The 11,448-nt window shown below is 44.4% G+C and overlaps 1 protein-coding gene across 13 annotated transcripts in view; it reads right to left on the reverse strand.

The window, feature by feature from the left end:
• LOC126548094 (uncharacterized) overlaps positions 1 to 9,794 on the reverse strand; it is an 82,549-nt gene extending 72,755 nt beyond the window's left edge. For 4 of the 13 annotated variants that reach the window (XM_055063554.2, XM_055063552.2, XM_055063557.2 and 1 more), the window contains exons 1-2: positions 8,499 to 9,791; positions 800 to 2,371 (exon numbers count right to left, since the gene is read on the reverse strand). In XM_055063554.2, coding sequence (XP_054919529.1) covers positions 800 to 2,337 — 1,538 coding nt within the window. In that variant the 5' untranslated portion in view covers positions 2,338 to 2,371; positions 8,499 to 9,791. Of the gene's footprint in view, positions 1 to 799; positions 2,372 to 8,498 lie in introns of all 13 variants that reach the window. The other 9 variants (XM_050196193.3, XM_055063561.2, XM_055063559.2 and 6 more) reach the window with 4 other exon arrangements.
• Positions 9,795 to 11,448: the final 1,654 nt, after the last annotated feature.

Raw genomic sequence — 11,448 nt, forward strand, 5'->3', positions numbered from 1 at the left:
CTTAGCACTTAGTTGTAAATGCGAAAGCATTAATGTTCAATTGAACACTGCTAAGCAGTCCTTCAAGTTACGAACTCCTCGCGGGCAAGTAAGCGCATTAAGATGCTTGGCCAATGCCTCCGAGATCGCACAAGGCCGGTGCACTTTGATTCGTCACTTCATGCTACCTTGCTCAACTGCCATAAAATCTAATGGGGATGCTCCTGAGTAAGCCACAGTGACTTTAACATCACCGCTTTCGTCCCGCCAGGCTTGGCAATGGAAATTGCAGTCCAAGTAGCCCGGTGTCATAAAGCAGAGTACACAGGCCTGTTACATTTGGAGGCATTTGGCTTGGTGTGTTTTGATTTGGCCTTACCAGGGCACAGTTAGAACGCAGGCAAGAGCTTACGCAGAAAAGGCCGTAAGGACAGCACAGGCTTCCAAGAGCGAGAGAGACGTGGCATCGTGGCGATGCCCTCTCTTCTCACGCAACATGTGGCACACTACCATAGCAGCAGGTATTCCCTTTCACCCACTATGCTACGTCAAGGCACGCTCATGACGTGTGATCGCAGTCAATAGGAACTTCGGTGCCGTTTTTCACTTGACCCAACGACAGATGCCAGCTTTTTCATTCAATGGGTCATTTGATGCTTTCACATCAAAAGATATCTCAAAAAAATTTCGTGAAATATGAGCTCGATGCCATTGTTTGGTGCACTGAAACAGGACAAGACCTATAGTATCCTCAGGTTTGAAGTAGCATATCGAGCACACAGAAGTTTAGTACATCAAGCAAAACAAGCAGACTACTCACATTTCTGGCGAATCCTTGCATGGAGTTTCAAAGTCCAGCATAAGGTCATCGGAACCCAGGCTTGAACAAGACGATCCAGCATCAGAACATAAGGGATGGAGGTCATCCAATGTTCGGTCAACTTTAGTCTGTCGCCCACTGAATGACTGTAGAGCATGCAGTTCAAAGATGGACTTCTTGACTGATGGTGCCCCTCTTCCTCTAGACCGCTCGAGAGCGATCAGACCAGGCTGATCAGAGATGTCATCATCGATTAGGAAGCCATCTGATGTGGGGCTGAGAAACCCACCACTCTTCTCTTCCTTGTTTGGGGGGCTGAGTGGAGCTGACAGCATTGATGGTCCTTTTGCAACCCCCTCTCTCTTCTGCTCTGGTGAGCAATCCTTTGCTGCCTTGGCTCCCTTGGTCAGTATTCCCTTGGCGATGACAGCCCGAGTGGGGCTGCTGAAGCCTTTTGTGATCTTTGGTTCAACAGGCCGCTTCCACTGAGGAGTCTCTGAATACTTCTTTATTGGAGTGATGCGCCGATAAGACAGGATTCCCCGGTATGCCGCGTAGGAGTCCGGCTGGTCATACACACCCATCTTGGAGGCAGTCCCATCAACTGTAGTCAGTTGTGCTCCAACAGGGAGCGTTGTGGGCAGTACAGCCGAGTCGAACTCTTTTCCTACACCCACGGCCTCCTTTAGAACAGGCGACGACTCCACTTGTAGCGTCGTGCTGCTGCTCTGAGCCTTCCCGCCATTCTCACTGCCAGCAGGTGGGTCACTCAGAGAGTGGCCCAGACCAGAGTCGTAGTCGGTGCTACCGCTGTCTCCGCTGTGGCTCCTGTCTGAAATGCTTTCCTTATCCGGCGACACCCGGTGCTGGCAACCAGTCCGCTTTTCTGCAGCAGCAGCCTCTCCCACTGGTTGGTTGGACATTCGAGCTGCTGCATGTAACTTCTCACTTGTAGCCCTCTGCGGCACAGGTGGAACTCTGGTTGTCACAACAGCAACCTGAGGCTTGGGGAGCCCACTCAGGTGTGCTGTAATCTTGGTTGGGATTTTGGTGGCGCCATACTGAATGCGCATCTGTTCCGAGTTCTCGGAAGACACCTTGGCCCCCTCTGTTTTAACCCGTAATGAGCAGCTGTCCGTTACATTATATGCACCAGTATCGACAACATCCTTTTTAAAGCTAGTGAAATCTTGGGATGAGCTTCCATCCTCAAAGTTGTTATTGAAGCTAGGGTTGTTCACATCAGCATTGTCAGTCACAGCTCTCCTGCTCCTGTCTGCAAAGTCTGTTGTCACTGTGACATTGGCTTTGCCTTGCAGATTTCCAGATTGAGAAGGGTTGGCACGGTATTTAGTAGGGGGAGGAATACAACGTCTGAAGTTCACCTCCGATGTATCTATTGGTGCGACGGTTCCCCTTGTGTAAGGAGTGGCTCGTGGTAGACGTAGCGCACTATCCTGAGAAGAGGATGCCGACATGGGAGCAGAGGAGTACGGCTGTGAGGCTGACTTGCTCTTACTTGAGTAACATGTGCCCATCAAGGCATGGAACAGTGTACTTCAGCTCGAAATTCTGGAAAAGAAAAGAAAGCAAACTGTGGCCAGGTCTATTTCAAAGAAGCTCAAGACCATGCATAATAAACGGCTGAAGGCTAGACAGTTGACAAAATAATTCAATGATAGCAGACACTTCACCAGCATCTTGTGATATCACACTGCCTCTGGCAACGACCCAGTCATTCCTAATACATTGCTATCTTAAGTATGTTGATTTCTGATGCAGCAGCACATACAAACCAAGTGATATATGCACTTAATACAACAAAGTGGGTCAACTAACGAGCAATTTACGCCACTTTTAAACACAACTAACCTTACGGCTATTTCGGGTTTAGCAACACTATCATCGAGAGTGAAACAAGCATGGCTCAAATTTTTATTGAACTTGATTCACAACTATTATGATATAGATCTAACAAAATACGTGTTTTTCACAGTCACGATCATCGAGACAAACATGTACACATTATAACAGAATATTCATGCCATAATGACACATTCATGTACTCTTATTTCCCCCTCATGATAAGGGAATGGAATCACCTCAACCTTTCAGTCATTTCTGCAGACTCATTATCTCAGTTCACATCACGGTTAGAATCCACATCTAGTAATCAGTAACGCAGTCTTATTCACATATGCTTTTCAACTCTTGTAAGCTATGCTGATTATCGTGAAGGTGTTTACTGGTATTTTTGTTCCTATTTGCTATTCTTTTCATGATGTATTCACTGTATTGTTGCGCATGTCTCCTGGACATTTGATATCTATATTTCTTTGTTTTTTATATGTATTGTTACCTTGTTCTTTTGTGTTTGTTTGGCTTATTGACATTAAATTTGTACGTCAACTTTTATTACCATGCATTTCATTTTCGTATGCCCACTTGCTATGGTCCCTGATGGGACTGGCAGTATTGAAAATAAATAAATAAATAAATAGATAGATAAATAAACAAATCATGCTTCTGTTATGCCAATACAAGAATAGCTTTTCTTGTACGTGAAGAGCAGCATGTATGCAAGGGTCAATGACAGCTTCAACAGTTATAAATCTAAGAAGAATGTGGCATGTAAATATCCAAGGTGCCCATTTCACTAAAAATTATATGCAGTTGTCATCAATAACAGTAAATATTGCACAAGAATTCATAGAGGCAAAGTTCTAACATATAAAGCAGATGACAAAAACACAAAGTGCAGAGAATGCTTAGTATTAAAGTTCACAAGTGCAAGGCATCAACAGATGAAAACTGTAAAGGTACACTAGATGGAAAACAGCTTATCACTAAAAGCAGTACCAAATGAAGGCAAAGGCAGATGGCACAAGGAAATGTAACATAATATGCAAAGAGAGACAAAAATTATCGATAAGAAAGGGTAGAGAGGTCAGCCTGAGGTGGATTCCTCTAGCCAGCTACTCTGTTCTGGAGGAAGGGAAAGAGATGCATGATTGTTGTTAGCGAGTGCAGAGACAAAGCTCATGAGTGTGTGCACCGAAACCCGAGCCTGTGTTCTTTAAAGGGGCCCTCAGTACGTTTGGGCAATGTAAACAGATAAGCGCGGCACATAGATCATGCATTGACGATCATGCCTGCAAAGTACCTAACTGCTCCACAGCATGAAAACAGCAATGCCCGGCCGGTATAACATTAAACTATTCCAATCTGTTTTTATTCTAAATCAGCCATTAGACCTCCGTGATAGGTCAAAATGTTTCGGGCTCTGCCCATATTACTGGGGCGCCCACCCATATGGGTAGGACTCATGCATGCACTACCATGTGCCTTGTCCTTTCTTTTGTCTAGCTATTCTGGCCTATCACACAGGACCAATAGCTGATTTGGAAAAACAAATTGGAATAGACTTACGTCATACCAACCCCCACGCACCTTTCCTTTCAAGGGACAAGGGAGCTCCGTTTCACACTTGAGAATGAAGGCTACATGCATATACGCCTCTACGTCCCATGTACTGCCTGTATTATCACCAATTACGGCATGTTACTTTGGCGAATCATCCAATGCAAAACGTGCAAAACCACCCCTAAAAGTGTGCCGTGCAGTAAAAAAATAAGAGGAAAAAAAAGGAGATCGTGACATAAACGTGACACAGTTCCATGGCTCTGATATAGGAGAAGGCAGGGAAGGAATGTTGCTCGTGAATGCTAGTTGGGAAAAACAGCGTGCTTAAGTTGGCAGTGAAGTGCGCCTCCTGGCAGCATGGCAACACAACATTTGGATTCCTTTTATATCCTCTAATAATGAGCAAATTGAGAAATTACTGCAGTAATACACTCCCTAAACAGTCCTTTCAAACTTCCAGTGTATAACCAAAACTTCCAATGCAGCCTGCTGAGGGGCCCTTTAAGAAATTAAGTGAGGCTCAGATCAATTGAGAATTAAGTTTAAAGTTTCATCAAGAACCCAGAATAACTTGCTCTGATAATGGCTGTTTCCCAAGACAGGCAAGAATAGTGGGGCAGCATCTGTAGATTGTGCACATATTTAAGGTAAACACATAGCATACATTAAAATTTGTTGCTGAGCTAGTTGGTTCATTCTTAACAACTGAATACTAGTAAGCGCAGTTCCAAGGTGGGACAAAAGAAAGACACAGTCCTGTGCTTCTGTGTCTTTCTTTTGTCCCGTCTTGGAACTGCACTTACCAATATTCAGTTGACATAGCATATACTCTACAGATTCCGGTACATGATATATATCACAATATGGAAAGAGTGTGCATCACATGAAGTGGTGTTTTCACCACTTCCAGCCTCAAACTGTGCAAGGGATTGACACTGCTGTACTTGCTGTTGGGCGGTAGCCTTAAAAATCCAGGGACACTTAAGCACTTCTTATGAGTTGTGAATGCGAAAGCATTAATGTCCAATTGAATGCCGCTGAGCAGTCCTTCGAGTCATGAACTCGTCGCAGGCAAGCGAGCGCGCTGAGACGCTTGGCCAATGCCTCCTAGATAGCACAAAGCTGGTGCACTTTGATCCATGACGTGATGCTGCCTTGCCCAACTGCCATAGAATATAATGGGGATGCTCCTGAGTAAGCCACAGTGAATTTAACGTCACCGTTTTCGCACGTCGGGCTTGGCAATGGAAATTTCGGTCCAAGTAGCATGATGTCATAAAGCAGAGGGCACAGGTGTGCTATATGGTGCTGGTTTAGCCCAATAAGCAAGGCACTTGGCTTCTGAGCGTAGGGTCATAGGTTCAAAACTCACTAACGCCAACATTTTTCCTTTCTAATGTATTCTTTTTTTTATAAATTAATTTCTGTATGGCAATTACCTAGGTGAAGTTCTAACATAGGTGAGAGCGTGTGCAGACAAGGAAGGCATGGATGCCTCCAAGAGCAAGGGTGGCCTGGCTTCACAGCGATGCCCTCTCCCCTTGCGCAACACCTGGTAGCAAGTGTTCCCTTTCGCCTGCTCTGCTTCGTCAAGGCACGCATGCGATGTGGCGTCACAGCCAATGGGAATTTAGGCGACGTTTCGCTGCTACAGGTGCCAGCTTTTTGCCCAATGGGCCATCTGATGCTTTCGCATCAATAACAGCTTGGGGTCTAGTCTCTAGAAGTGCCTGTAAGGATTATTTAGATAGGCCTGTGTCTTTTTGCCAGTTCCAGTATAACACTGCAGAGAAGCCAATAAATGTCTGGTACAGAAAAGGGAATTGCGAGCACTTGCACTGCATCAAGGCAACTATTTGCTTTGGTGTCAGCAAGTTCCCCGCCATGCAGACAGCAATGCACAAGGCTCCATTGATGCATTATGTGGTGCCCTTTCCATTCAGCTAGGTAGTGCAATTTGACTGAGCGAAAAATCTATAAGAGCTATCTTCCATCACACATGCAAGAACTTGCAGTGCTGATTTTGCCTCGATGAATACTGTCTGAACTCGAGAAAGCGCAAAAAAAATGTAAAGAACTGCCTTAATTATCACCACAAATTCAGCTGTTTCAGTCTCTTGTGACTTAGGTGGAACCATTAAATGAGGCAATGTAGGAAGACAACAAAAGTAGTAGTTGCGGTTACAGCTTTACACTTGTCAGTACACAAATGTGTGCCTTTTGTGCATTTAATATCCGAATGCCAGCCACCTCAACAATAAGCAATTTTCTTTACTACCCTCAGTGAAGGAAATACAATACACAAAATCGATCCCAAGGTAACTTACAAAATGTGACTCTGTTGTGTGGGAAATTAATAACAAAAAGCCCTACTGTAAGGAGTCTATCACTAACAGGATACTTAACATGACCATTAGCCAGTTGTGCTGGCAATAAGTTGGTACCCTCCAAGAAAAGTAATTTTGCCAGACGTTCACAGTATGTTTCACAGCAAGTAGCTTCACATTGTTACGTAATCAAGAAAAATATTAATGATCATTACAAGAAGATCTTGCAATGGATTAAAAAAAATGGCAGGGTAAGATAGAGCTTACATATTTGCCTGCATTCCATATTCCATTCTGTAATTCTATTTAAAAAATATGGATATTTGACAAGCTCTGGAACTCTTCAGAAACAGTTGCTACAAACATTATGCAAGAAAGAGGTGAGGCGTGCGGACAGGACACAAGAGTAGTGAAGTGGACAACACGAACGACAACACGGCGTTCGTGTTGTCCACTTCTCTACTCTTGTGTCCTGTCTGCACGCCTCACCTCTTTCTTGGATAATGAATCCTTACCAACTAGCTCAGCTTTCTGTTGTTCTATGCTACAAACACATGTACACAGTAACAACACAGTAGACACAACACTATGTTGAATGCTGGAGTATGCACTGGTGATGTGGAACCCAATACCTCACATCAAAAGATTAAGTGTTTTACAAAATATAACTTTTAGTACGAAAGATAAAAGTCACAGAGCAAGGAACACTTGACATTCAGGGGAAAGAAAAAAAAAATGACAGCAATGATGAAAGTTTTTTTTTTAAAGTAATATGTAAACGAAACGAAAAGTGCCAGCATATGAAGAATAAGAACTTTGTTTCCGTACAATTTTGATATGTATCTTCTCCAACTGCAATATACACATGAAGGAGACTAAGGCAATGTTTTGTTGTCGTCTAGTGCTCACGAATCATTAAATCTGTACCAGAAAGTGATCTAAGTCATACTGTTCCAAAAACCCCATACACTAATGAAACTTGATGAAATACGCCCTCAAATTTATTAATAGATATCCAGAACATTGATCAGTGCTGTGGAGGAATGACTAATAGGGCTCTCCAAAAGAGCTTCCCAGAGTACATTAAACATGCCCAATGCTAGTCATTTACAGAGCAGTACTAAATGAAAGCTGTAAATTAAATGCAGATTCAAGTTTTTGCCCGGCAATACACGTAATGACCGGATGATTCACTCCAACATCAGCTGTTCCTCTTGCGGTTTCGGCGCAAGTTATTGCAGTTGATCACCTGAACTATACACGGCAAAGAGTCTTAAGCATAACGTGCAATGCTCTTTGCGTTTATCAATGCGAAGGCAGGAGGCTTATCGTTAACCATCAGAGTTTCATTTACAGAACACGAGAAATATTAGTTGTGCCAGAAAACAACGTCGACAGCAAAATTTATGCTTTGCGATCATCAAGGCCTATTGACACTAAAATCCACACGTAAACATCTTTTGACTTGGAAAATGAACGTACCGTGTCACAACACGCTAGCATAAGCACACTTTTATATGATGCTAATACTGCGTTTTGCGGGCGCTGGGCAAAGCAAACAGCTCGTGCAAGTGGCGAGCGAAATCAGGCGCGAAGCACTATAGAATAAACTGACGCGAACGCGTCATCGGAACTCCCACCTGGCTAACGCAGTCCTTGTGCGTTGCACATTTCTAGCGGCATAGACATTTCAAAGCGTGTGCACATCATACGAAGTAAGCAATACGTATGTATACACACACTACTATATGTTAATATTTTGACAGGCGCCGAAATAGAGCAGTGTGGAGGCGTCAAACGAGTGGTCCACGCCAAGTGCCGACAAATGATCCCTAACGGTTACATACTTGCAGGTCTTTCATTGTCGGCATATGCTTAGTTGCGCTACATATCTGCTGCCATTCAATAATTTAAGAGCTGTTGCGAGCAAACTGTAAAGTTTAACTTACATTCATTAAGAACTGTACCCTTTCAGTAGACAGCTCACGTCCACTAGTAGCATCCCTTCTGCAGGCGACAGACGATTAAGAAAAATTATACGAAACAGTGACTTGCCAATTTTTACACTATCGCATATTTGCCAAATATTTCCTAAGCAAATAGGCTAAAACAGCCAACAACGTACAAACCGACAGCCTAACTGAGTGGCCGATCAGCCGATCGTCGTAGACGGCCCACTTATTTTTATTCGCATTTGCGTCGCTAGATGGCTCTAGATGAGGTAAGGATAAATGGATGGATGTTATGATCATTTTCTTTGGAGCGACACGGTGGGTTGCGCCACGAAGTTCTTGCTATTATACTCTCTATTGTCCTACCTAGGTTAAAAAAAAGAAGAAAAGAAGCAACGATAGATTCCCATAATTAAGTTTTCCATTTTTTCTCCATTTCTCTCCAAAGTCTCCATTTTTTTGTCGTTTACCTACTACCACCAATCTTCCAATCGCTTTTTTTTTTTTACTTTCCCCCTGCACTCGCTGCACCCAAGGGTTTCAAAGAGGCCACTGGAGGCCAGCCATGGGCCAGCGGTGCCTAAATCGACCGCTGGGCAGATGTTTTCACAGTCTAATAGGACATACTCTATTATTTCCCTACCTTCACCGCAGCAAGCACATGCTTGTTCCTTCTTATATCTCGCTTTGTGCGTGTTCTAAGGCATCCCGATCTCGCTTCGAAAAGTAATGAGCTTCGCTTTGAGTTATTATAAATTGTTTTTTTTTTTTCTGATTTCGTTTTTTCCTCTTAAGTAGTTACTCATGGCAGGTTTCTTTTCAATTGCCGCCACCCATGAGATTATTTCACCCTCACTGACTTTCCGCTTGACGTTCTTTGTTGTTGTGTTGCTCACCCAACGGGCCGCATAAATGCTGGTAAGCTTCCTAGTTCTTGTCCTCCACTATGAATCAATGTTTTTCCTGTACAAATACCTCAACACTCTCCTAGCCCATTTACTTTCTGCCATATTCCTCAGTCGTTCTTCATAATCTGTGAGCTTCCCTCACTTCAAAACTTGTCCAGCCCATATCACCCTGCACAGCTTCATTTGTAGTCTTCCCGTGAGCGCCCAATGCGAGACGTCCCACTGACCTTTGGTTGCCATCGAGTCCTGATCGTACCCCTGATTTCAACCAAACGACCGCATTTCGAAGTGTAAGTCCTGGAACCATTACACATTTCCACATACCCTGGAGTACATCGTACCTATTGTATCACCATATCGCTCTGCGTATCATTCTGGCCGCACTTCTCTTCATCTTTACTGTTATTGTTTTTTCATAAGTGTTTGCATATATCTATTGCATTCGTCTATCCATTTAACAAGGTATCTATATTCTTCCACGCGAGGTATTTCCTGGCCTTCTATTGACACTGTCTCTTGACGGTTTTCATTGAATACAATAACACCTGATTTTCTAACGCTAAATTTCAAACCTAAATTCTAACCTTCCTGCCTACAGATATTAGCCAGACGTTACAAATCAATTTGCTTGTTAGCTAGCAGCACAATGTCGTCCACATAAAATAAACCTGGAAGCTGCTGCTCTACTACTGTACCCGCCTGTTTGTATGAGAGAATAAACACGATATAACTTCCTTCTAGCGCCTTCATCATCCTCACCATGTACATCATAAACAGCAGTGGGGATAAAGGGCGCCCCTGTCTCAGTCCCCTGTCGATATCAACTTTCTCCTCACTCCTCATCCCTTCCCATTGTTGGAATCTCGGCGCTGACTCCCGTTATTGCAATCGCACCGCTGGCACGAGTTGTTGCAAATGGGTCGCAAGCCCCAAGGGTAGCGTTGGCCTGGCGGCCTGGGGCACAACTGCAAGCATCCGAAGGTCCCGGCAAAGCATGAGTCGACTGGTAACAGAACAACTTGTTTATTCTAGCATCGCAAAAGAGCGGGCGGTCAGGTCGACCGAAGTGGAGAGACGGGAGAGCACGTTACTCTACAGAAGAAATCGGAGCCTCTCTCTTGGCGTCCGGGGGCAGCTGCTCTTATACTCTCGGAGTCGAGGGCAAGAGGAAGGCCTCGTGACGAGGCCACGTGACGGCGATGCACGGACAGGCTGAGAGACACGTTGAGACGAGTGTAGTGACGCATCCGCCAAGCCGGCGCCGGTCAGACCTCCTCGCTTCACACTTGGGGAGCTCCTCTCCCCGGCTGCCGCGCTTTGACAAGCGTGGGCACACACACGCACACACGAAGACACGTGGCACTGAAACACGCCTGGACGCGCTTGGCGGGGAGGCTTTGCGGCAGCTCCGAACGGGCCAAAATGTCCGCCGCTTTGAACGAAGCCCCGGCGTCCGTTGCATCCGCGCCGGCTATACCGCGCGTCGTAGGCGAAACGTAACACCATTCAACGCAAACGGTATTTTCAAGGTAAACCTCTCTCAAAAGCTGTAGACAATCGTAGCCTAAGCGTTCCTCTTCCAGAATATGCCACAAAATGTTGCGGACTACGTTGTCATACGCTCCTGTAATGTCTAAAAAGGCCACATTTAACGGTCTGCTTTCTACTCTTGAAATTTTAATACACTGAGTAAGGACAAATAAGTTATCATCCAGACACCTACCTATTCTAAAGCCCTTCTGAAGTTCTCCCAAAATGCCATTATTCACTGCCTATGCTTGCAGCTTTAATTTGATTGCCTATATTGCTAACCTGTATATTATTACCGAAGTAATGTTCAACGGTCCATACGAGTGAATTCTATCTTTATCCCCTTTACCTTTATAAAGTAAGGGCATTTTACTTTGTCGCCAACTGTCTCGTGTTCGTCTATGTCTTAAGTTTTTTCCACTGTCTTCAAAAGAGCTTTCTTGCTTTTTGGGCCTAGTTCATTAATCAGCCTAGCGGGAACCTCGTCTAGCCCTGTGGCTGTAGAATTT

The sequence above is a fragment of the Dermacentor andersoni genome, chromosome 1 (assembly GCF_023375885.2).
Source record: "Dermacentor andersoni chromosome 1, qqDerAnde1_hic_scaffold, whole genome shotgun sequence".
In the NCBI taxonomy this organism is placed as follows: Eukaryota; Metazoa; Arthropoda; class Arachnida; order Ixodida; family Ixodidae; genus Dermacentor; species Dermacentor andersoni.